The sequence below is a fragment of the Chaetodon trifascialis genome, chromosome 12 (genome assembly GCF_039877785.1).
Source record: "Chaetodon trifascialis isolate fChaTrf1 chromosome 12, fChaTrf1.hap1, whole genome shotgun sequence".
In the NCBI taxonomy this organism is placed as follows: Eukaryota; Metazoa; Chordata; class Actinopteri; order Chaetodontiformes; family Chaetodontidae; genus Chaetodon; species Chaetodon trifascialis.
In genome coordinates, this window is record NC_092067.1 from 8626548 (window position 1) to 8653074 (window position 26527).

At 41.2% G+C, this 26527-nt stretch overlaps 1 protein-coding gene across 4 annotated transcripts; it reads right to left on the reverse strand.

Moving 5' to 3' along the window:
• Positions 1 to 64: 64 nt before the first annotated feature.
• On the reverse strand, positions 65 to 21451 carry ppp2r3b (protein phosphatase 2, regulatory subunit B'', beta). Of its 4 annotated transcripts, XM_070976219.1 has the most exons (15): positions 21149 to 21281; positions 20264 to 20657; positions 10089 to 10274; positions 9623 to 9726; positions 8851 to 8953; positions 7390 to 7464; positions 7163 to 7249; positions 6317 to 6473; positions 5592 to 5640; positions 5387 to 5476; positions 5102 to 5277; positions 3660 to 3778; positions 3457 to 3563; positions 2646 to 2687; positions 1122 to 1201 (listed from the first exon to the last, which is right to left on the reverse strand). In XM_070976219.1, exons 2-14 carry the CDS (start codon positions 20615 to 20617, stop codon positions 2669 to 2671), a joined length of 1626 nt encoding a protein of 541 aa, XP_070832320.1. In that variant the 5' UTR covers positions 20618 to 20657; positions 21149 to 21281; the 3' UTR covers positions 1122 to 1201; positions 2646 to 2668. The 4 variants fall into 4 exon arrangements, with proteins under 4 accessions (XP_070832317.1, XP_070832318.1, XP_070832321.1 ...); XM_070976216.1 differs by lacking the exon at positions 2646 to 2687 and having other exon boundaries at positions 65 to 1201; positions 21241 to 21451; XM_070976217.1 differs by lacking the exon at positions 2646 to 2687 and having other exon boundaries at positions 65 to 1201; positions 21149 to 21343.
• Between the last annotated feature and the right edge of the window lie 5076 nt (positions 21452 to 26527).

Genomic DNA, 26527 nt, shown 5'->3' on the forward strand with positions numbered 1-26527 from the left:
TAACAGTGAACATATCAAAATGACTGGATCGAATTAAACTGCGCAGAGTGTTGTCTTTACTTTTCCATTAACCTTTATTATTAATTTAAAGAAAAGCAAAACATTTTAAAATTGGTTCCTTTTGTTCTGTCAAATTACATTCAAATGAAGTACTTAATAACATAGAAAAACAGAATTTGTCTAAAACACCTGCCCAAATCATTTACAACACAGCAAGCACCAAATAAATATTTACACTTATTTATAAATTCATCTCTAATAACTTATGACCCCATCTCACACATACATTAAATCTAAGTCATAATGAACACGGACCTGTACAATCTACGCAGTGTGTGGCGCTCTGACCTGCGTGCTCGTGTGTGTGTGTGTGTGTGTGTGTGTGTGTGTGTGCAGCAGGCTCAACGGTGGCTTGTTTGGCATTTACAGTAACTTCTCATTTCGACAAACAAGCACTAATGCATTTACAGTCGTACGGAAAACATTCAGCTGTGATCACTGGAATGTAACGTTAGCCAATGACTTCAGAAGGTAATTAGTTCAGAACCTGAATCAAATCAACATGGTTTCTTTCTAGCGATCCAAGGAGCTCCAGCGTGTGAAGAATGTGGTTTAGCTGGTGTGAATGTGATTACACTGTGCTGATGTTAAGGTGAAGTAACACTCGCCCCAAACATGTGTACAAAGCATTGCATGCAGAACAGAACCTCTCCTTTGTCAGTATGTGGGGATGGAGCGAATGTCAGCTGTGACGTCAGCTGTGGTGAAAATATGAAAACATCTGCTGGAGTGCAGCATTGTGAAGAACCAGCTGCTCAGACCGCTTCATGTCTCCTGTTAGTCAAATGTGTGATGCTCTATCTTCTCCAGCACATCTGACCCCACAGCGCTCTGACAGTGTCTTCTGGTTTTGCTTTCACGCCCTGTTTATTGAAGTGTGTCCTGTTGCTCAGCTTGGGATCCGGGCCTGAACCTGCGAATCCCGGACTCGATGTGATTCATCGACTAACACAGCTGGTCGAGTCGTGTCTGGGAGCGCACAGCGCTCAGCAGGGGTGACGGTCATTCAAAGTCATCTTCATATTCATACTCGTCCAGGTCCAGGTTGCAGTGCGGACTGGGGATCTCAAAGAAGTGTCTCTTTGTCAGACCCAGCTCACTGGAGATGTGTTGTCCTAATGGGCTCAAAGGATTCTCATACCTAAACAGACATACAGAGTAATATCACTCAGAAAGAAAAATAATGAAATAAAAAAGAACATTTGGGAGATTTGCTTTCTTCCAGAGAGTTAGAGGAGATGAATACAGCTGTCAGGTCTGTATGATGAATATGAAGCTGCCAACAGAAGCTGGTTGTCTTAGCTTAGCGCTGGCTTTGTCTAAAGGTAACACATGGCCAGCACCTCTAAAGCTCACTGATTATGTATCTTGCTTGTTTCCACTGTTGACTGGCAACCTCATAGTAACAAGACAGCAGGAATTTACTGTGCCTGGCCAAGAAACAGTCCGGTACATTCCCCCGTCGAAGCACGACTTATCATGTTTGTACTTACTTTTTGTACAGATTGAACAAACGAGATACAAGGTGTTAATAAAAGCGCTTTAGAGGTGCTGGTAGCGAAATTTTGTTACCTTTGGAGATAGCCAAGCCAACTGTTTGCCATTTCAAGCCTTTACGATAAGTTAATTAGCTGCCGGTGGTAGCTTCATGTTTGTCACACAGGTATGAAAATGGTAGAAATCTTCTCTAATTCTTGGTAAGAAAGCAAATAAGCATAGTTCCCAAAATATCAAACTACTCCTTCAAACAGAGAGGAGATTTCCAACAAACCAGTGCCACTGGAAAGGACGAAGGAGAAACACAAGAAGGTCTGGACAGAGACGGTGCAGCAGCAGAGGAGGATGGACACAAACTGTCTGGTTCAAAAACAGACTCCCAGCTCTAACACGTGCCTGAACACTCACAACACTTTGCTGTCTGACAAAACAACTGCCTGCTGTCAACCGTGTGGTCCGACTGGTGGGAGAGGATAGAAGCTAGGAGTGGGTTTAGGACTAGACTCGCCCAGAGAGAAGGATAAGAAGGAGGAGAACACCTTGGCTTTGTTCAGACTGCAGGCAAACTGAATTGGTTTGTCCACTGTTCACTGCAAGTGATCAGACTGGATTTGTGTGTCCAGACATCACCATCCTGGTAATGGCGCAGGCGTCAGTAACTATGCACACTAGCAACAAGGCTTTCAAATGCAGCGTGAGACAAGCGATACGTCATCTGGCCCTACAAACAATCGCTCTGTCAAACAGAAGACTGTTGTTCTCAGTGTTGTCCTCCACACTGCTCTGCTCGTAAAAGCATGGCTTCTGCAGCAGCTGTCGTCACTCTGGATTGGCAAAAAAACACTTTGAAATCCAGTTTGAGTGGCCAGAGCATCTGGACTGAGGCGCATCTGTAGAAATCCAACTGGAATCACATTTCAAACCAACTCCAAAGATGGCTTGGATCCGATTTGCAAAAATCTTTTTTTTTTTTTTTTTTTTTGTCCAGACTTCTGGATGAATCCAGAATCTGGATGTGCCAAAAAAATAGATTTTGGCTGTCAGTCTGAACACGGCCTCTGTCTCTGCTGGTACCCTGAGTGTCTTACCTGCTCTGGTTAGCAGCCTGTCTTTAGAAGTCTGTGGTGTTCCTAAAACCGCCACACGACATACCTGTCAGCAGCCTCATCTATCACTGACCCACTCACATAGAGCCCAGTCTTAGCGACGAGACAGCACTTAGCCAAACTTACACCTACTTTAAAACCTATGTAAATTAAATCTGAGTACATGAACTTAAAAAAAAAAAAAATCACTCAATGTCTTCAAAATGTGATCAATTACATCTGCAAGGATTTAGAAAAGGATTTAGAGACAACACAGGAGTGGAAATGTACTGTGCTGTCACCGAAGAATAAGATATACATGAAGCAAGCAACAAACTGTAGGAATAATTTTTAAAGGCAACTTTAACTGGAATGTATGCCTCGAGCTGGAACAGCCAATCAGAGACAAGGATCTAGCCTACATTACTTAGTGACATGTTATTTTACAAATGCATTATTTTCATGAATTCCTTAAAAAAGTTCATTTTACTTGTATAAAATCATTTTCATCTCCAGAAGCAGTGAACACATGAAATTAACAACAATCTAACATATTTATAGTCTACAAAAAGGGATGAAATGGGTGGAAACTGATAGAAAAAGAAAACTAAAGTGGAGAGGGAAAGAAATTGTGCTGCTGATCGACGAGGTACACAAAGTTTCCTCACCGCAGTCATCAAGCTCTCTTAAACTTGAGAGTCATAAGAAATATAATAAATTACTCAAATCACAAGTTCCACTTTGAGGCGTTTGATAAATCTGGGCCCTGGTTTGCAGCTCGATCTAATGGACCTTTCAGGAAAATCAGACTTACACGTCGTTACACTGATCGTTGGCGGCCTCCTCAGCCACGAGGATGTCGTACTCCTCTGCAGCATATTTCTCCCAGTCTGAGACCTCCTGGCCGTCTGGCTCCATCTCCTGAAAAACATTACAAGTCATGTGATCCACTTGACCTCTGACAGGAAAACAAGGGCTGATATTACCTCGCATGTGGTGACATTGGCTTAGCCTTACCCTTACAACAGAGAATGGGTCCTTCTGCTCGTGGTCCAGGTATTTCTCAATGTTGAAGAATGTGTCAAAAAAGATGTGGGACAGCTTGCACCTTTTAAGGTCCCGCAGAGTGATCTTACCTGCGAGGGACAGAACAGGCATTTCAGACAGCTTGACAGATGTCTTGAGGCGTGGGTGTTCTGCCTGACTTTTCCATCCAATGGACCTTTCAAAATTGGCCTCAAACTCCATAAATGTCGGGTTTTTGGCACTGACAATCACCGGGGCTCATCCTGTAAGGCTTGAGGGTGTGATCCTTTGCCTACAGATCAAACTATGGCTGGACCACGATATTTCAAATTAGGGCTGCTACTAATTTTTGCTTTTATTATTTATTAATCTGTCAGTCATTTCTTCCAGTTCACTGAATCATCTAGTCTCTAAAAGGATTTAAAAAAAGTTCTCAGAATAAACCTGTCGAGTCCAAATTGTTTTGTTGGAAAGCCAAAGATATCAAATTTATAAATAGGTGGAATCTCTGATTTCAGAATTAGTTTCAAGCAAATGTTTGGATTTTTACTGCATCAAGGATATAAAATGATGAATCATCCATCAAAAACATCATCAATTTGAAACATTATACGGATGCCTTCTCATGCTGCTGCTTACGAAGCTGAGATGAAGCGTGAAATGGAGTGATGTGACTTTCAGATCTTTGTAGCTGTCAAAAATTGTAGTTTCTGCTTTTGAAAGAGCAAAAAAAGGGACTTTTGGGTGATAACAGAATTAAATTCTGTATATCTCAACAGTGGCATTTTTAACAGTCTCCACAGGTTGTTTATGAGAACCCCATCAGGCTCACTTGATCTGCATTTGTCAAGCTCCTTGTGATCTAATGTAACATCTCTATCAGCCAGTGCACAAGTTCATATGCCTACAGCACAGCCCAGAAATCTTCTGAACGTTGTCACATTTACTGTGAAATTTTATCAGACCTTTAAATCTGCACAGATTGAAAGAGTTGTGTTGTCGGGAGGAGGCATAAGTGTGGAGCAAAGTCAAGAAGTTGTTACATCTCATATTACATGTAATATTCCACAGCTCAACTAGAACAGCATACCACAGGGTCAAGAAAGGGTCGCATTCTTGCTGTGGCTATCAATACTAAACATGCATACCCTCACCATGGACTAGTGTCTTGTAATTGGCATAATGGTGAAGCTAAGTGCTGGAGGGAATTTGTTGACTGTGTGGATGACACCAACAGCTGGCAGCAGACGGTCCAGGTCAGGCAGCCAGTGTCTCATCTGTAAATGTCCACCCACCTAATGATCAATGCCCCGGCCTGAAACTGCGTATGTATGAAACAGTGTCTGACTGTCACTGTTAAAAAACATGGAACCTGTCAGACTCGCTTGTGTGTGAACTTCTCAGAATGTGTACGAATGTAAAACGGTTCTCACCTTCCACCTCAGGCTTGACAAGGTCAAGCATTTGGCAGAGGCAGTCCTCAAAGGGAAGGGGCTCAATAGCCATGGTCTCCAGCTTCTGACACTGCTCCTCGTAAAAATACTCCAGCTCGTACATGCTGAGCACCCCGTCCCCATCCAGGTCCATACAGCGGAACCAGTACTCTATACTGGACACAGTAAGAGGGAAGGAGCAGCGAGCAGGCGTGTATGTGAGCAAAGATTTAAAGGTTACAAAGACAGAGAAGATGCAGTCAGTGTCGCTGTGAGTCAACATACCTGGTGTCTGTCTTCTTGTCCTCCTCAGAGATGAGGAACCACACAAAATCAGCATAACTCAGGCGCCCTTCTTTATACACCCGTCTGTCTCTGAGGGAACAAACCACACAATCATTTCTGAAACTGGAAGTGAGGCAAAAAACTTCAAAAAGAAATCAGAAAGATCCGGTAAGCATCCTCTCAGCCCGTTGCATTTTTAACTTACCTTGTTACTGTTCCTGAGAATATTCTCTCAATCATCTTAAGGGAGATGGCTGAGGAAAAAATACAGCGAAGAGATGACTTATAATTCAGACTGTTGGGGAAAAAAGCCTCTTATGCAACAGCTCTCTCATTTAATGTACAACTTTTTCACAACACATGCAATCCATTCTCACAGACTGTAAATCCACACTGGCTAGTGGGGCTCTTTTTTATCTTGACAATGCTATAAATCCTCCGGTCATCATTTTGACCATACGGTGGAAGAAATTGTTCCAGACATGGCGTCATTTGAGCAGAGTATATTTGCTGCTCTCTTATTGATCTTGTGTCTCATTTCCCCTGCCTCACTCACAGACCATCAACCAAGAACATGTGGTGCTGAGTGTGTGGGGAGGAAGCGTCAAAGACAAGTCTTTTTCCCCTGAGTAAGTGTTTGTGTGTGAGCAGTAAACCTGGACCAAATGACATTTACAAATGCTTTTTTATTGTTACATGTTGTTTCAGTCACTGACAGTGCCAATGGATGCCGGGAAGGTTAGGGAAAGTTAATGTAGTGTGCATCTGTTGTGTTCAGTACTTGGCTTTCGTTGTTTGAACTGTGTGTGTGATTATAGGATACACAGCACACGACAAATGCAACAAATTCTGCAACATATTTAAAAGTGTTTTCACAGTTTGATTTAGTCTGCTGTGTTTTCTTGAAGATGGCGAGCTGTTCTAGTGCACCTTGGTCATTGTGCTGTGCCAGGTCCTTCTGGTCTATGTAGAGGTCATGGTCAGTGTCCAGCTCCCAGAACTTGCAGTAGATGACGTAGAAATGTTCATAGGAGAAGAACTCTGTCAGCTGGTTCACGTCCTCTTCCTGCTCCAGCAAGGCTACGTTCTGGGACAGAATGAAGAGAGAGAGAAAAAAAAAAGTTGGTCAGACATTAGATGTAATTGCTTGTAATTAGTGATCAATATACTGTTAATATGAGCCCAGCTGCCTTTTCATGCTATAGTTTACAGACAGACTTTCTTGCTCAGCCTACTATACTTGGTGTGGTTCAATGAGGAATTATACCAGCTCCAAATAAAGGGGTTCAGGGAATCTGATTAAACCACTGACATGTTTACGACCTGTCTCATTATCTGCCCACACGTGCTTTGCACAGTTGGACTTCTGCATTGTAACGACGTTACAAGTGCTTCCAGACATCATCTGTTACTTTGTTGAGAGAAACATTATCACAATGGAGTGAACTGATGGCTGAAACTACAAAAGTAAGACCTAAATTAATATATAGTGAAGTTTTCATTTAATGAACTTTACATCATTAACATAGGTTTCCTTCAGTGAAAAAGTGATTAGTATAAAAAATAAATTGCAACTACTTAGAATTATATATTATACTATAATTAAATTGGGCTCAGCATTAAGATTTCTGTACAAATACACTGTGACTGTGCAACTGAAGATAAAATTTTACATTAAAAGACCCCATACATGACATTTTTAAGACTTTCAAAGTCTGGCATATTAAAAACATTAGATGTTCAAAGAACAAGCGTTTGAATTATTTTGTCATATACCTGAAGAAAGTTACTTTTCCTCAGCTCAGCAAATGTTATTTTTCCATTCCATGACCGATTCACATTGTAGAATATCCGCTGAATCACCTGAAAAACAATTGACAGTGTTATCATATATAAATAAATAATGCATGAGCAAAACTTAGTCAATGCAGTGCCATTTTAATCTTTCACTGCTTCCAATGCTGTGATAGTAATGTACTGTTACTTGTGTTGTGGTAGTATACCGTGGTGATGTATCGTGAGTGAAAGTCCGGTGCCTCCTTTAGGAAGGCCAGGCCTGCATGTGAGTTCACCACATCCTGAAAACATAAGTACAGTCAGCTCACTTTGTCTCTACTGCATGTCTGCCTCATTCCCATAAGCAGGCCCACAAAACTGACAAACATAAATGCAAAAGAACAACCCCGTGACACACTGTGTGTACTACAATAACAAATACATATGTTCAGTTAAATTCTGCAGTTACTTTTGGAGACGAGTTTAATGGCAAACCACATGTCTTTCTTTTTTGGTAGAGCACATGACATCCAGAGTAGGCATATAAATGCATACTTACTTGAACGTCAGAGGTTGTCAGTGTCTATTGACATCATTCTGTCATGCCATATGCTTTAGAAATTGGGCTATGTAAAGAAGAGGCTCCAGGCCTGGTAGGGAGAGGCCATCAAATTTAAATGTTTCTTTGAAGTCAGAAAACACTGGGTCGACCGGTTTTTTGGATGAGCTTAAGCCTTTCTGATTTGACAGCAAAGTGGTGAGAAGGCCAGACAAAAGATGTTTGCTTGCTAGTGACTGCTTAACCTTCTCTCCTTCCTCATGCTATAAAGTCACAGGGGGTGTACTGCATTTCAATGAACTGTAGCTATATTCTTGCCATGAAACTCCCCCATGTCTTTTCTTTATTCTACCCCCTTCCCTTCTGCTGGGGAAAAGAATTGTTGACATAAATGCGAAGGCGGCAATGAAATTAAAAGGCCTTATTTCAGGGCAGCCGTCATGCCTCTTTGACTCTTACTGTGAGAAATTAAATCATAGAGAAACACATAAATCACTGGGCACAGGAAACAGGCGGGGACAGTCAAATCTACTCCAGTGCAATCCGCCTTTCATTCATCAAAACAGTCAAAGGCGATTCGCTGAGCAGGACCATACAAATTAACCAGCATGTGCCACAAGGCATCTCTGCTGGTATGCTAACGGGTGCTCAGTACAGCCCAGCTGCTCCTGCCAGCATGAAAATGAATCAGGTGTAGGGTGGGGCTAGTATGGCGCACACACAGCTTGTCAGGCGGAATGAGAACACAGAAAGTCAGAGCAGCAGGTCCACATGGTAAGACTGACCAAACAGTCCGTTTGACTGACTATACTTATGAGAAATTTTGGGAAATCTGCATCTGTGTTTTACATTATGTGTTTTACATGAGACCCAGTTCAATCTCTACATGTCTGCTGAGCTTGAATCCTGCACCGGTGGAACCTCCCTTCAGTAAACTCCCCTCCGCTATATTACTGGCTTACAGTAACATCCCTAAATTAGTCTTCCGCCACATGAAAAAGCACTGCCTCAGCAGGGAAGTCCAAAAATTAAGTCCAGTTTGCACCACCCAAGCCAATGCAATTTTTGCCATCCCGCCATCCCGCAATGCCAAGTCCAGCCCTCTCCCTGGGTGTGCTGCAGCCAGTACCTGCAGGAATGGAATAAAGTCGTCTTGTTCCAGGTAATTACAGCCAGGCTTGGCCAAGAGGTGCACAAATTTAGAAGCGTCATCGTGACAGGTCTGCAGAGTTCTGGAGAAGAAAAGAGAGAACAGATGGTTGCAAGGTTACTCCCTCTTTTGCTCTTATGTTCTCTCCATCCTTTTTATCATTCTTTTAAGAGCACAAGCTTGAAATTGTTCCCCTCAAAAAGTGCAAGTGCGGGTATAATACATTCTGAAATTAGGATTCTGAATGGCCGCCTGGTGACTATAAGCGTTGAGTGTTATGGTAGCAACAGGGAAATAATGCAAGTGTCTACTGTGGCCTCTCATCTAAGAATGGCTCAGTCATGAGCTCAAGTCAAAGGCCAGGTCTGTCCAGTTCTCTGGAGGCTCACGCATTAATACAAGAGCACGTCTATTGCATACAACAGCATTCAGCACACAGCTAAATGTGCAGCCGGCATTACAAAAGCCCTATGGTGTTCCTTTCAGTCTCATGCAGTAAGACACTGAATGGATGTTTTTCGCTCAAATACTGTATATGCACGGCAACTATTCTCTGGTGGTCATTTGTGAGGCCATTGTGATGCATGATTTCTGTTTACAAATGAAAAGGAAAATGTCATGATAGCACAGAGTTGCATGCAGTGTCTGCAATCTCAGTAAGTGGTCATCATTGTTCTGAGGAGATTGTATGAGCCATTTGGCTGCGAGTATACCGGCGGTCCAGTGAGAATAAGAGGAGCTATTGTCTTACTTTCTCCACATAGCCACGAACTTGTGAACGGACACGAAGCCGGTCCTGTCTCCTCCAGCAGAGCAGAACAATGGCATTTTCCAGTAAAGAGGGCACTCGCAGGCCTAGGGAGACAAGGACGAAGACGGGATGAGACAGTGTGTGGAGAATTAAATACGCCCTTAAACATCCTCGATAGACATGTGATCTTTAAGGCTGGAAAGAACAGCGCAACGCACATGACACTATTGGGCCGATCAGCAGTGTTGCATCACTCTAAGACTTCCCTGAGGAAACCTAGCTGTCATTTCTCTGTTCCCTCAGGTTCCCCTCAGGTCATGTCTCACATTCCTCTGGGAGACAGAGATAATATTTTCCAAGAGGTTTAAAATCAGCAAACATTCATAAAGTAAGGAACAAAATGGCACCAAAGAAAATAATCTGCTGGGTGGTAGCTGAACCTCCATGCTACAAATCACATTCTCACCTTGGCAACCTGCCCCATGTCCTCAATGGTGGCCCTTTCATTTGGGAATTGGGAAAATATTTTCTCAATTTTGGAAATGAGGCTGTCGATGTTGAGGTTGGCTTGGGGCCGGCCCTGTGGGAAGTGAAACTTCGGAATGCTTTCACTCAGCGCTGTGGTGACGGGCTCCTCCGTTCTCACCTGGGCCTGACAAACACAGAAATAAACTGTTAGCCACTGAAGCTAGCAAGCGCTAACACCTCACAGCTCAAGCATACCAGGATGTGCCAAGGCTGGCCTGAACACAAACTCTATAGCACTATAACCACATCTCAGCAAACCCCAAGGCCCATACTCAATATAATACAATATATAATTATTATCCATTCATCTGTAATAGATACACCTGTGATACACTGTACATTCTCCTCTTATAGACTGTCACTCCTTAATAAATTTAAATTAAGATGCATCGACTGACGTTAATATGTGTAGAATGGTTTGACTGACAATCATTTCAGTCTGTTGCTGGAAACCACACATCATCTGTTTATCAAATACTGTTAAAGAGTCTGGAATTTAAGGGCTGTATACAACAGCTACCTGAAAAGTATCATAACATCTGTGGCCTCACAATAATTCTTACAAATACATTTTGGACTTTAACAGCATAATTTGTAATCTAACTGTAAACAAAATGGTCGTTTTAACTAGTTGTAACTACTATTTTCCTTGCTAACTGTAAATGAAATGAAATTTCCCCTCAGGGGGACTAATAAAGGCATTCTGATTCTGATTCTGATATAATGCCGATTTGGCTAATACAAGATGTCAGGGTAGGGTTGTCAATCAATATTCTAAATATTGCTTTCCATTGTTAATAAGGTGAAAAGATGTTGAAACATGTTTTGAGGGGAGTATCCCTTTTATTTTTGTGATACCATGATGTAATGCTGCATGTCACTGCAAAAAACTTTTAGGTTATATCAGCCACCCCTAACTCTGACAAGTCAGGAAATTAAAAAGACATTTACAAATGAAAATATGTACTCATTTAAAATGAAGACATATATGGTGCATATTCTCTCACAGTCTCTTAGTTCACAGTCCATCTTTTGCAGACACTAATCATTAACCAGCAACAAGCACTGTTCACTGTTTCGCATAATGAATCAGAGTGTTTGTGGAACTGTATCCTTGCTTAGGTGAAGGCTCCCAGTATGGGAATTTTGTTGAATTTAAGCTTTGTTTAGACAGGTAATCTCACTGAGACATGCAGGCCCATTCTCAGGAGAGACCTGATAAAACTTAGCCACAGCAGGCCAGCTGTAGGGCATATTTGGTGGCCACAGTCATGCTAACTGTTGAACCCTCAGACTACAATTTCCAATTGTCCAATTGTCAGTTGTCACTCTTTATGTTATGATACAAGTTGATGAATATTTGTTCATTATATGCTCAAAAAATACTGACTGGATTTTAACATATCCATCTTCATGGCTGCATTCAACTGGAGACCATACTATCACCTAAATCGATAAATTGGCCTTTTCACAGCAGACATTTTGACAACATTGAGGGAAATGCACATTACAAATAGCATGACTAATGGCTGATTCAAGTGTCCCAGTATGCTATGAGTGTGAGCCAGCACTCACAATATCATGAGCTTGGAAGTGACACATCCCAATGGAACATTGGCATTATTAATGTCATTCATTACACCTGTGTTTTTCTGCTATGGCATGCCAACATGTCTACTGTGAAACGGAATATCAATTAAAAAGACCAATATTTTCTCTAGTGGGCAGCCCCGGTGACGGCCTAGACAACCACACTGTCATAATGCAAAAATGTGTGTTCCCTTAAAAAGAAGGCGCGAGCAAACCACCTTGGCCAGGTTTTAACAATATACATGATTACAGGGGAACAGCAGTCGTCAATGACAGCCCTGGAAACAGCAGCGGGGCTGGCATGTGATGCATGTGTGTGTTTTAGGTTTGAACTGCAGAGGTACAGTAAGAGTTTAGGGTCATTACTGGATACAAGGCTGAACTTGATTTTTTAAAATCTCTCTCTGTACCTGACCAACTCAATTCTTCTCAGTTCTAACTCCAATAGATGCCACTCCACAGTGCTACACCTCTCATTAACACAGAAACTTTCAGAAACTTGGTCATCTGTGTCTCCTTTTAACTACAGCTGCCTAGGACCCAAAATAATAGCTTAGTGTGTGAGGGCTTTGTAGCATATACTATTAAGCTTTATTGTCATGACCACGCCAATTACATAAGTGAAATACTGTGAGGAGATGATTTGCATTGTTAGAATCTCCACTGGGTGTCTAGCTAAGGACTGTGCTGTGAATTGGTGAAGATAATTTCATGAACATACACATAAAAAGCCAGAATACATTAGGATCCAAATATGTTATGATGCACGTATTAGCCAACTATTAAAATCAGCTTGAGCAGCGCAAGCTTCACTCTCAATCGCCGTCTCATACCCAAAGACTATTTACACGACTCAAGAATTTGCTAACTGGATCAGTCTCCATGGCCTTTAATAATCACCTAAACAGACCCACACAGTCGTCAGCTAGGAGATAAAAATACCATCTTGTTTGCTTTTGGTCCAACACATTCTTCTCCCATTGTTGTCACCTCTTGCTAGATTTGACAGAGCCTACATATAACGATCACATCAACAACAAAAAACAATGGAAAACCTTAAAATTGCAGAGAAGAACATAAGGGGTCTAAATCTATCCATGTCCATTTCTACACGTATATGTGACATTGTTTCTCTGTATTCTGTCAGTGCTAATTTTAATTCAAAGCTCATTTTAATCTGATGGATGATAAATGCTGCTGATCCTCTGCTCTTCTCTGTCCTGTGTGTTGGTGTCAGCCATGGCTATAAAAGGACATAAACATCTCCTGTTGCCCTGCCCCACACTGTCCCCTCTCTCTTGCTTCATGCTAACCACTAGCAGAGCTCTTGAGCACAACCGCTAAGCCCCATGACATTTTGCACATTCACAATGATGTGGTCTGAAAGAGGACAGCAAAGCGGCTAAGCACGACATACCACACAAGACGAAACATCATCCAAGAACCAAGGCTCACATGTCGTATCTGTCTGTACGAATGACGAATATTCTCTACCCACAAAACTGCAGGAGCAATTCACTAACAAAAGTGGATATGACTGTGTAACAATCACATTTCACGTGCCACATCACTGTGGAAGCTACTTTGAATACACATAGTGAAAGTGATCTAACTGCTCACTTGTCCTCACCTGCCCAAGGTGTAACAGGCTCCAATAAAACCTGCAGTATAGAACCACTTTGTGAAGAATAACTGGTAACAGTGAGGAATAGCTACAATTACTGAAGTTTAACAATGGCCTGCAAAAATGTAAACGTAAATAACCAACACATGGAGCCCAAAGAAACTGGTACACATTAATAAATCCTGCCTACTGGTTGACAGGCCAGCAAAGTCAGAGTGGTAGAGGGTACACTCATACAAACACCTGCCTGTCCTTGTTGGAAGGCTCTGAGCCTCTTCTTGAACCGAGAGGGCAGAACAAAGTCACAGCCGCGTGCCAGCAGAGCCAACTCCTTCCTCAGGTCTGGGTCCTGACGCAGAGACAGCTCCCTCATCCTCATCCTTGCTCCAGACAGGACGGGGAACACATATACACAAACACAACACTCAATCCAGTGTTAGCCTCTTGATGGTACAAATCACTCTGTACCAGACGGCACTGTAAGCAAAAGGCAGTGGCAGCAGTGGAAGTCCTCTGTGTCTGTGTCCCTGTGATTGTCCTCTGTCAGGGTGAGAGCCTCTTAATGCAAGGGAGCAGCTGCTACTGTGACTCTCTCTCCCATTCCAGATCTGGTCGCACAATCTCGGCTCTGCCTGCTGCTGCTCTGTCCCAGTCACTACATAACATGCACATACACACAGGCACACACACACTGCACAGGGTCAGGGAGCCCTTGCCTCAAAGCTGCTGGGGAGATAAGAAGTGACGGGGTGTATGTGTGTGAGAGTCACTTGGTGTATGTGCGGGAAGGGAGGGGTGTGTGCAATGGATCTGCCCTTTCCAGTTTGCATTCCTCAGTGCTCATGGAAGGTTATGTAAAGAGACAGACCTGTTGTTGCAGCTTGCAGCAGCCACAGGAGCCAGTTGAGGGATGCACCTCAATATCATGTTGACAAGCAGCTCATACATGAAAAGCTCTCACACTATTAAATACTTCAGGGAAACTTTATTTGTGCTCTGTTCCATACAAGCTGGAATGGCCCTCCTTTGGACAGTCCATATGGACACTAAGTTTAAAATTCAAAATAAAACCCCTGAGAAAATGGAGTATAATGAAAGACACATTACTTCTACTAAATCTGTAATCTGTTATTAAATTTACCTTGAAGTATAAATCACAAGAACAGCAGACAGACAACATAAACATGATGAGGCACTGGCAAATAAAGAAAACAACCAAGGTGCGACGACTTAATAACAGATAACAGAAATGTAGGTCAAATCATCAGATGACACACACACAACTGTAAGACATACATATAATCAACTCTTCTGCATCCGATCTTATGGTGGTCTTTGTTTTGCCTTCGCTTAGCAAGCTTGGGCTGCCAGCCATTCCATGTCTTATTATAGTTGATGGGCAATAGAGGGGGTTGGGGGGAAGGGGAGAAATGTCAAATTCAAAGAATGATGACCGAACCAGTCTGTGCCTATTAAAAGCACCAGCAAGCACAGTTTGGGCAATCCAAGAAACTAGATCTGGAGAAACAAGGGAGTATCTTTAGTCCTCAAACAAACATCCGCTTCCGGTTGCTCCTGTCCAAGAGTGATGGCAATTACATCAATTCTCCATCAATATGCTGATCTAACAGCTTGCCTTCTCTCCCCTGACTGTACACAGAGAAAACCCAATACCTATATTTCTACTGATGTAATTGCTAATTAAACATAAATAGTGTAGAGATGTCCATATCAGTAGACTACAATAATAAACGTATATTTGTTCATGTTATTGTTATTTTACACACAAAGTGAAAGCACACCCACAGTATTTTTAGATCACAAAGTACACAGTTTTCCATGGGTTTATGCTCAAACCCAGTTCCTGTTATCCCCCATACAGGACACTGCACATGCTTGATAAGCTGTTTGTGTGATGGCTTTTCACACTGGCTGCCTTTTGTTCACGCTCATCAATTCAAACCAAATATGGAAAGGAAAGCACTGCAGCCAAAATAAAACCTGGTAGATCAGATGAAACTGTCAACTCACATGGAATACTGTTCTGTTCGTTTTTGTGTTTGAGCAAACAAAATCTGAAGTATGTTTCATAAACAGAAGTATCGCCGCGCAGTGGGGATAATGATGTGTTGGTTTACATCTGAGGGAACAACCCTGTCTGTGTTTAAAAATCCAGGAACACATGGTGTGAACAGCTACAATACAGATGCAAAAACACACAGGTTCTGAATGTAAGCTTAATATGGAATCGCATGAAGCATGTGATTTTTAAATAACCAGACTGGACAAGCACCAACAAGCAATATCACCAACTTAATCATCTTAGGGCTACTGCAGGCAGATTGTCCAAACAACATCATCCTCTGAGGCAACTATCAGTCGGCTGCTAAAGTACTACATCCACATGCTTATGGGCCACTGTGACAAACAGAAAAACACGAGAACTTGGGCGGACCCCACATGTGTCTAATCTGTAGACTGCTAAATTTGATCTGTACAGAAACATGTGTCTGTCCAGCCAAATTCACGTCATTACATAACAAATGAGATTATGAAACATACTTTCCAGAGTTAGTGACTATTGACAAGACTAGATGTTATAACTCCCAGCAGTCAGATGAGTATTTACAGGTTCTTGAGGTTCTTAGCCGAGCTTCTATCAAAATGGCATTCAATACTGTTGTTCTAAAACTAAACTAAACTATTCAAGAGATAACATGCAGGGCAAACAGGCAGCTACAGCAGAGAGCAATAGACTGCGGAAGGGTGGGACAAAGCTGATCAAAACTCCCCAGAGGGCTTCTCCAATCTGTCAATACATGCATACATGGTGTCCCACAAATACTATGTTCAGCTGGCTTCAGTATGTGCATCACTAAAGACCGCTGATCCAGTTACATGTTCTATAGTGAATCCACACAGTGGCAAATGAAAACCATCTCATGACAGTGGGGTAGAACCACAACTGGTTCACAGCATGGATACAGAACCGATGCTGCTGTGAAATCCAGAAAGCTCCAGCTCAATCCACCACAATCACATGTCTGAGACAGGGATTTGGGATACATGTGAACGTGGGCCAAAAATAGGCCTGACTGACTGACAGCATGGTGGGCTACGGGAAGGCTAACAAGAAGAACATGATGTGAGCAGATTGGCTAGCTTGCATGAAAGGAGTAATGCAAAAGCAGAGTCGAGCTACCATGGAGGTTTACTGAAAAATCTATGCTGTCTATGTGGCACAGGAAATGGAGCAAAGGGTCAGAGCACCAAAATAAAGAAGCTGCAGATAAAGAGTTACAGTACACAAGGTGCCCCGCACTTGCACAACAGCGTTACATAAGTACTATGTAAACACTACAACTTTATACTTTATCGTAATTAGTTGTCCGAGACCGCAGCCTTAGAGACCAAGTGAATTTAACCTATTCATTATTGCAATGTCCATTTTGTGAACACACACACACACACACACACACACACACACACACACACACACACACACACACACACACTGAACAAGCGGTATTTGTGTTTAGAGTTTATGTTTTTACTTAATGCAATTATTTTTTTAAGTTCAGAATGTAATGAAGCTGCAAAAACAACAGGTCAATTGAGACTAAGGACAAAACTTGGGTACAAAAAAATCTAAAATATCAGATCACTTTTCAGAAACAAAACAAAACTGGGAATGCAGAAGGTGCCACTGGACCTGATAAACATCATTAAAATGCATAGGTTAACAGAAACCTCATATTACATTGTGGTATCTCATAACAGGCCTAGACCTGCTGAACCCAAACAAAACCCAAAATCTGCAATCATACTCTTCACACTCACAAATAGCCAAGACTTCAAAAAATAGAGGCCTCTTGCGGGAAACAGTTTCAAACCTGGTTCTCCCTGACAGGTCAGGCAACTGATAACATGACCCTAGACCCCTGCTTCAAATAGCTTCAATGTTGCTGAGCCCAACCAAGCACGTTATAAAAATACATCTTGAGAAATAACCTATGATCCTAAATGCAGACACTGACAAGAGTAGAAAAAGTAAGCCTCAAAGCACATTTATCTCTACTGCTCTATATCACTAAACCACTGAGTGTGTGTGACCTATTGCACTCACAACACGGAGGAAATTTTAGGTGTTGAGCTACACAGTAGAACTGAACAGCAAGTCTTCATGGGAAGCTGATATTTACTGTACATAGTGTAAATAAAAGATCTAGGACCACATATTCTGACAATGAATGGCATCTATTACAAGTCGTTTCAGAGTAAATTACACAGGATGGCTGTGCTGCCACACCTCATCTCACTGGCAGAGTTCCGGGTACCTAATGCCAACAGAAGGGAACCAAGGCTATCTATATCAGTGTCTGATGTCAAAGTCAGACCAGCTGTTCCAGTCTGCATCAGCGTTGACATAAATTGAATTTTTGAGTAATCCTTTGAAGAATGCATCTGTATGCAGGAATTCATTTTGTTGTCTTAAAATAGAAGTATTACTTGATACAAGCTCCCAATCCCCTTAATAGTGTGACCACATGCCATGACACATCACAGCAGAATACACAAACTGGCCAGCAATTGCTTTATATTAATCTGGGGTGAGAGGGTTCCATTTGGGGCCAAAGGTCACTGGGAGGAAAGAGACATGGATGTTAAAATCAAATTCACCAGTCAAGCCTCTCACTGTTCAACTGATGACTCTTGTGAAAAAACTACAGCCTGAAATCCACAAAGGAGACTGAGGAGGCTTTTCTCTTTTTCCATCCTCTTCCTACCGCTACATTCATCTGAAAAGAATGGAAAACGAAGCATTGTTCTAGCTGGTTAAAGTTAATATGCTTCATGAGTAATCTATGAAATCTGGTGCCAAGACACCTTTGTAGAAAATTATACTCTGGATCTGGCTTAAATTGATTTGTAACACAATAATAATAAAAAAATCATCATCATCATCTTCAAGACACACTTTGCCTTGCTGTGAGTATAAGATTAGGTTGAACTGTCCAGCCGTGGTGTTTCACAAAACACGTGTTGCACCAGTGACCACTTGAACGTCTCCTCATACCTGTCTTCAGCATGTCAACAACATGTAGAAGGCAGAGTTTCTAAGAGCATGTACCCCCAGCTGTCTTGCTGTCTCACTGTCATTACACTCACTATGTTCACAACTTCTCATCTTGACAGAATGGCAGTGCTTGAACAAACATACAAAAACATTTTGAGCCCTTTAACTGCTTTGTGCTTCTTGATTTCTTCTATAATTGAAGCATCCAAAGCAAAAAATTCTATTTACCTCTAGAGACTTGAGTCACAGTATAAGATATACAACATTAAGAGTGAAAGGAGCAACTAGAGTGCCAGGGATAGGCTAGGTTCAGACACTCCCACCTCTCATACCACACTAATTCGAGGGTGAGGCCTGAACATTTGGAAAGTATTTGACTAATAATCAGTACATATGCCTACAGACATGGAGGCTCCACTATGATAGTCCAGATTGGACAGCCCTTCAATGACTTTGATCCTGTAGGCTACTCAGCAGCCTCTTGTGGCCAGCCTGGGAAAATAAAGATCCCAGAGGACACATTAGGGTCAAGCCTGAGAGACCAGAAATTAAAATCTATGAACAGTCAGGGCTGATTACATGAATTCATTAAAGCCCCTGTGTGTAGGGTCTGAACATTGTCCAACTCTGGGTACTGCTGTTGTTTGTGTTTAGAAAAAAAAAAAAAAAAGACAGCAACTGTTGTTGCTAACAACATGACAGATTCCATAACCACAAGGAAATTATACAAACTGGAGGTTAAAGGAAAAAGATCAACAACATCCATTTACAACTGGATATGTATGCTGTCTGGTGAGCTGTATTACTGGTGCAGGGTCCACTTGTTAGCACACCAATGAAAGCAGAATTAGCATCAACATAATCTGGATCAGTGGTTACATTTGGAGGGTTTTCAGATATTTTGGCCTGTAAAAATAATAATAAAAGTATTACCACCACATTAATGTTGGCTTCATACTATTCAAGTGTCCAAGTGATCCCTGACAGTAAGCCAAAATGCAAAATACCCGAACCATGAAAATAAAGCAGCTAAATATCAATCATTATTAATTACACCTGTGCTTTTTATACTGAACATGTTAAAATGTCTTGTGCAAAAAGGGCCTACTGAGACAACTTTTTTGTGCAACCTTTTTAACAATTGAATGACTAACTGTGAGATGTTTTAGCAAACTCAATGCCTAAAAAATAAATAATGATCAAACACATCATTTCTGCAAGTGTTACACATCCATTTGGTCTATGTAAAGTTTCTAAGGAAGTTATCCTGTTTGTGGTTAAGATGATTATTAACTTAACTTCAGAAACTATGGAATTCATTCCAGTATTGGAATCAGATAATAACCTGGTAACTGAGTGTATAGTTAACCAAAACACAACATGACTGTTTAAATCTATGTGATGGATATGGGTCTGAGATTCAATTACAGTCAATGTGCATTGCAAAATAAAGGTATATCACCCTTCTCTAACTGCACCTTAGATTTTACTGCAAGTACCCACTGCCAAACAGTGACAGGGCTTATTGAGACTATGACTGCAACACACCCTGAAGTCATGAGTACCTCACATGGCAACAGGACAAAGACTGAAACTGCAGGACACACCTTATTATTGTTATTAACAGCAACCTTGGATGAAAGCCCTGTGGCATGATATCTCAAGAATCTTGTTAAACCCTGTAAAATTGTTTCATAGCTGTCTGTGTAAAAGGATTACAAATGATGGCCATGAGTGATCAGCTGCACGCTTATAGAAATCTGATGACAACCATTTAAATGTTTTTCAGTCTATTATCTTGCTGTTTCAGTATATGAAATACCTTTTTTGTGCTGACAGATCTCCGTAGTACTCTGCCATTGGGCCCGGTCACTCTGGTGTTACTACTACTGCCAGAGGGCAGGGTACTGGCAGAGGGTGGGCTGGAGGGAGTACCGAGGGGAGCCGTCTTCTTCTCTGCCAGGTTCTTTTGGGATGCCACATTGTTGTTCTCATTGAAGGTGAACGACCTTTTGTCCTGGGCGCCGCCACTGCTCAGATCAATGTGTTGTCCGCTTTTGATTAGGTCAAGATAATCTTTGAGAAGTGACTGGGTTGCAGGATCACTCAACCAGTTGAGAAAGAGCTCATCCACCTTCATTTTAAGAACCGGCTGGAGGACTTGTGGTGACGGCATTTTGCAGAATATGAATCACTGGCTTCTCTGACAAATGTGCCTGCGCGAAAACAAAAGTAACGTTACAATACAACACTGGTTCAGTGGTTCCAACACAACCTCACTGAATAAGGTGACACTGCACAACCGAGGAACAAACCGAATTATAATAAACGCAGTGAGTGACAGAAAATAACTCTTGCAATAGCGTGGTGTCAGCCGTCATTTCTATGACCTGGCACTGAGGTTATTGAATTTTAGCGCGAACCGTCAATGGCTTAGCTCGCTGGAAAAAGTAAATGTAGTGAACCCATATTGACCCTGGTAATGTTAGCTATTTAAACTCCATTGTCGAAAATACAGATCCTTTAAGTCACTCGGTACTTGTCTAGTGTCACTTAAAGTTGCCAGGCTACTTACGAAAGAGAAGTCAGGGTCCACAGAGTTGTTAAAGTTGGTGTTAGGTTGAAACTAGGAGCAGCAGGCAACAACAGTTTGTTAGCTACGATAGCATTAGCAAGCTAACGTTAGCTGGCTAACTCAGGTACCAACCTTGGAATGAATGGATGGTATTGCCGAAAGCGTTGAGAGGACTCTACATTACTTCCACCACAAGCGAAGCTGTTGCACTCATGTCTGTTTACCTGTGAATTACTGAAGAGATGCTGTAGCTCCGGTATTCATTACGACGGTCAATAGCAGAGCTGACAGCGGTAACTTCTCGGGCTCGCGTTCCCCTGGTAACGCAAAGTACTAACGCGAGATCGTAGACAGGATGAGAGTTCATCCCACCTTTCGTTCATTTCTCCTGCAGGAAAAAGTGCTCTGACCGACCACCTGTTGAGAGTCCGCTTCACTGCTCACTGTGGTACAAATGTATTCATCCACTGGATCATTATCTCTAGTGGGCAGTATCGTGCTGCACCTTCCCTCATCATAAGTATTCAGTTACTGAAGAAGTATGAAGAGCGTTAACGTGATTACAGGAGACGTTGCGGTTTACAATAGGCCTACTCTCTTTCAGGTCCTGCATCCGAAACTCTTCCGTAAGTAAAAATACGTAAGTATTATAAGAAAAGTGTTTTAATAATGTGCAAAACAAAGAACAAGTTTTGCGGGAGAATGGCTCTTGGTAGTGTTAAATAAATTACTATCACATATTATGCTTCAGTCTTATTGATGTTTTACAACGTGAAACCCTTCGAATGCTGTACTTAGTCGAGGTACAGCTAATTTCTATAATTTTAAATGCTGCTGGGCAATTAAATATGCATCACTGTGTCACATTTTATAATCTTATTTGTATTGTCAAATCTTAATCTGTACAAATGTACAGTCATCCCTTCAAATGTAGTGAGTTGTGAAGTTTAAAGTCCAGAAAATAAAAATACTCTAGTAAATTACTCAAGTACAGCACACTAAATGTGCTTGTTGCGTTCCACCACCTCTCAGGTATCAAGTCCATCTTTCATAAACACTGTCCATAAAGCACAGATAAAAAGCGTATGGTGTGGGTATTCTTTATTTTTGCAAGCTGAGACACATGTTTTACCATTACATTCATGCATTGTGACCATCGCAGTTCTCATCTACATTCTTTTTGTTGATTTATGATTGCTTGTTTTCTGCCGTGCACACTACAAATTATTGCAGTATTTCCAGGAAACGTGTTCTGTGTGTTCAATTTAGCCTCCTATGAACTTGATCCTGACTCTCTTTGCATGAATAACGATGATACTGTACATCTGCGCCTGATTCCTCTCTCTACCCTTGTACCCTCACCCCTCGAAGCAGCTGGGCTGAGCACCTGGTGTGTATGGAGCTGTACATCCTTATTGATTACTGTAGGGAGGAGCAGTCCCAGACATCGTGGCTCCTTCACTGCATCCCTAGTGTAGAAAGCAAGCAACACAAGAAAAAGTTCAGTTTAAATAATGGACACCGTACTTGACACCTGGGGCTAAAAAATTGAGTGGATTGTTTTCAGCAGGATGGGACTTTCCTACCGCATCTCATCCCAAATCAAAAACTAAGTATGCAACCAGCACCATGTTAATTTAATGCATATTTTAGAGTTAAAGAAACACATTGTCGATCGCACTTGAGTGGTTAACATGTAAAAAATTACTTGAACAGATTTCATGACCGCAGGGTCGGGCATTAATGGTATAATAACAATATCACTTGGAATTATTTTCGCTCACACAAGCATTGCAACCAAAAACAACAACTTAATTACTCAATGTCTGTGTGACTGCAGTGTTGCTGGGTAATTATTCTTATTATGCAGGCAACATAACAAATGTTGTCTAGACAAATCCGTCCCTTTTGGCAAAGAAAAATTAGAGCCCGAAACAAAACATTTCAAATATTGTTTTTTCCAGTCAAGACATTTTTCTGTGTGTTTCATTTGTTATGTAATTATTTGTCACTAATGCCTCTGCTTTGTTTTATGTTGCGTTATTTCTCAGATGATGCATGTGGTCCTGCGTGCATTTTTGAAGAGAATTTTGAAGCAAAGAATGAAAATATTAGTTCTAGGTGAAGACTGTCACACAGTTCTATGTTAACTTACCAGAAACTGTCATGGACATGATATTGATATGTTACGTTTCTCTGTGTTTTCAGCATGAGGGCCTTAGGGGCACCTATCACCCCAAACCTCTGTCTCATTAATGACCACGTTTAAAGTGCCTGTAGCCTTTTTGTTTGAGCAAATTAATGTCAGTTGCACGGTTGTGAAAATTATTGACCGAATTCTCCTGATTGCTTCCCTTGATAACACCAGTAAATCAAATCTGAAACATTCAAAGTGTGTCTGAGGCGCAGCATGTAATGAGAAGCCTCTTTGTTCTTTAGAACAGCGTGTGTTTTAGAAACGTGTTTTAGAGCCTAATCAATATCAGAAATGAGAAGAGAAAAAGTGAAGGTCTTGAAACTTTAAACTTTGCAACTTTTCAAAGTGTAATTACAGTGTACAAATAGGATTTTACCCAAAGCAGTGTGCATGTTGTTTTTTCACGCCTTGAAGGACATTTCAAAGGTTTGGCCGAGGCTGAAACCACAGGGGGACAGCTGGTTAGCGTAGGAAAGTGTTAGTGAGGAGTTCATGTGTGCTGTTCTCCCTAACTGCTGTCAGCTATGCTATATGGGTGCTCTGTGAAGTTGGCGATAAGCAATCTGCTCTAATAAGGAGAGTGAATAAAGTTGAAAGTGTTGTGTTGTAGCTATGCGCTGTAGAGAGTTATTTGGGCTGTGCAATAATCTGTGTGCAGTAGAATAGACAATAGGCCCGGGTTATTTTAAGGTTTTAAGTTTGTCACAGTGTAGATGCAACTTTGTTCTGTTATATGGAAATATGATTATATTGTTACAGTTTCTCCAGATTGGAGCCAGATTTTTAATTGACTGAAGTGCAACATAAATGACTTTAACAACATTCCTCGAGAAGGGGTCTGATTTACCTGTAACGTTTGACTTATCCAACGCTTAAATTGGACATAAAGGTCAATGTTGACATACGTTTTAGCCACTTTTGCCACTTCTGTCTCTGCTGTGGAACAAAAGGTTCCATCATTATTATTATTATTATTACCATTAGTCCAGGTTCAGTTTTAATTTTAGTTTTTGGGGAATGATTTGGGGATTCACAGCTTTGAGTTGTGATTGTAGTTAAAAGCAATCGAACAGGTCGTATAATAATATATGTGATTCATGCTTTCCTCCTAAATCAACCTGCCACACACTGCTGAGTAAACTGTTGCTTTTAAACCTGGTTAGGATCAACATTTCAGTGCGTTTAGAGAGGGATCACACCTCTGTAAATGAAACACAAAGACAGAGGTAGGAATTATATACAAACATTGGTACATCCAGTAGTCTGAGCTGCATTTATATCTCATCATTTTGAAAGTTTAACTATTCAAACAACTCCCCACAGCAATGCTTTCCTCACCAACCACACAAGTCAAATTTCCTTCCAAGTACAAGATCAGTGTTCTCTAGAAAACAGAGAAATCTGCAACAAGTTACATGAACTGTTGCTTTTAAGATTGTACATGTCTGTGCTGAGAATGTGCACAAATAAAAGTAACAGCGATGCAGACGTTACCTCTCCTCAACAGTCAGGAGAGAGCATTAAGGGCTGAATGCATGTCTTCATCTTCTCCTCTCATCTCAGACTGTGCAGAAGAAAAGTCGAGTATTCTGTCCAGAAAACAAAATAAGCTGGTCATTAATGTCTATTCGAAACATCCAATTTCACTCCAATTTTGGCTGATTTAACAGAACAGTAATACTTGTTGTAATTGTTAAATATATATGTGTGTATACACACACACACACACACACACACACACACACACACACACATATATATATATATATATATATATACACACACACACACATACACACACACATTTGTATATGTCAGTATATAATTAGTAATAATATCATGGTGGATATATATATACACACACACACACACACACACACACACACACACACACACACACACACACGTATAAGCAAAATTGTCACAAAGACATGGCTCAAAAATAAAATAGAATAAAATAACAAAATAACATGTGAGATTAATCAGTTTGTGTTTTAGGTTTTCGTCTGTCTGATGTTGGTGGGAAGCATTTTCCAAGCAGAAGAAGCTCCATACAGAAGAGTTCTTATCATACAATTTGTTCATGGATTTGATACTGGCAGATGAACAAAAAACGGTCAATACTAGAGTGACAGTTTTCATGAATAACAGAAGACTTGATTTCTGTTAAGCCTTCACAGTTAGCCAAGATAATTGTTCATTCGTCTCACATACATTGGTGTGGAGAGAACAATGAAGAACTAATCTGGCTGTTGGGAAATTTGTTTTGGTTTTTTTTGTTTTTTTTTAGATATTTTTCAGCAGCACTTGACCAGATGACTGGACAGCACTCCAGGTGTGACAGAACAACTTCGATGACAGACGGAGGGTGGAGCACATGCAAAACATTTCCTTGAAATAGCGATACCCTTTCCCATCTTGACACTTGACTTCACGTTAACTGCAGAAACATTTCAAAAAGATGTACCTAAAGTAAATATGTGATATTTTCTACCATGAAGTTACACTCACACTCCACTGTGTCCCAAAAAAATCTAAATCTCAAACAATCTTACACCCTCTCAGGCCTTTCAGAAATTATATTTAAGAGTATTTCTGCCTTGTTGCACAACAGAAAAAGCATTACATGCTGTTGGGTAGTACAGGCTCATTTACATGTTCAGACTTCACTTGCATGTTATAAACCTGAGGTGGCTGCTTGAGCCACCACGATGGTCCTGAAATGCCACTTTAGGTTTCTTTGCCAGTACCCATTGTGCATATTAACACACTACAGCGTTAAGTTAAGAGGCAGGATACATTTGTAGATTTTGCTCTGTGTGTCTGATTTCCAATAATAGCCAGACACTGTTGAAATAACTGTTAGCATAAAGTAACAATTTTACAAGAATGTAGCTGGTCTAGTGATATTTTTGACCAGAGATTTGCTTTGATCTTGGTCTTAAACATTCTCTGTTTGATATGGTTTTCAAATGAACTGTGGTATGAACCTCACTTTCCGCCTCCCAAAATGGCATCGGGTAGTGATGAGCCTTCTCATAGCTCTTTCATGGATACACTGTAAACACGCTACACTGTTTTTATTCCTTAAGAAAATCACAGACAGAGAATCAAACTGTCTTCAGTCAACATTTAGATTCCTAATACGCTGCGCGAAATGGAGCCGCAGAGGAGGAGACTTCTTTCATTAGACACTTCACTAACGCTCTGAAGTTTGCTCCTTCCATCTGAGATGACTTTAAAAGAGAGACAATGCCTCTGCCTATTGGGGTCTTTGGAGATTTTCTCTCTCATCACATATTAATGAAAGAGGT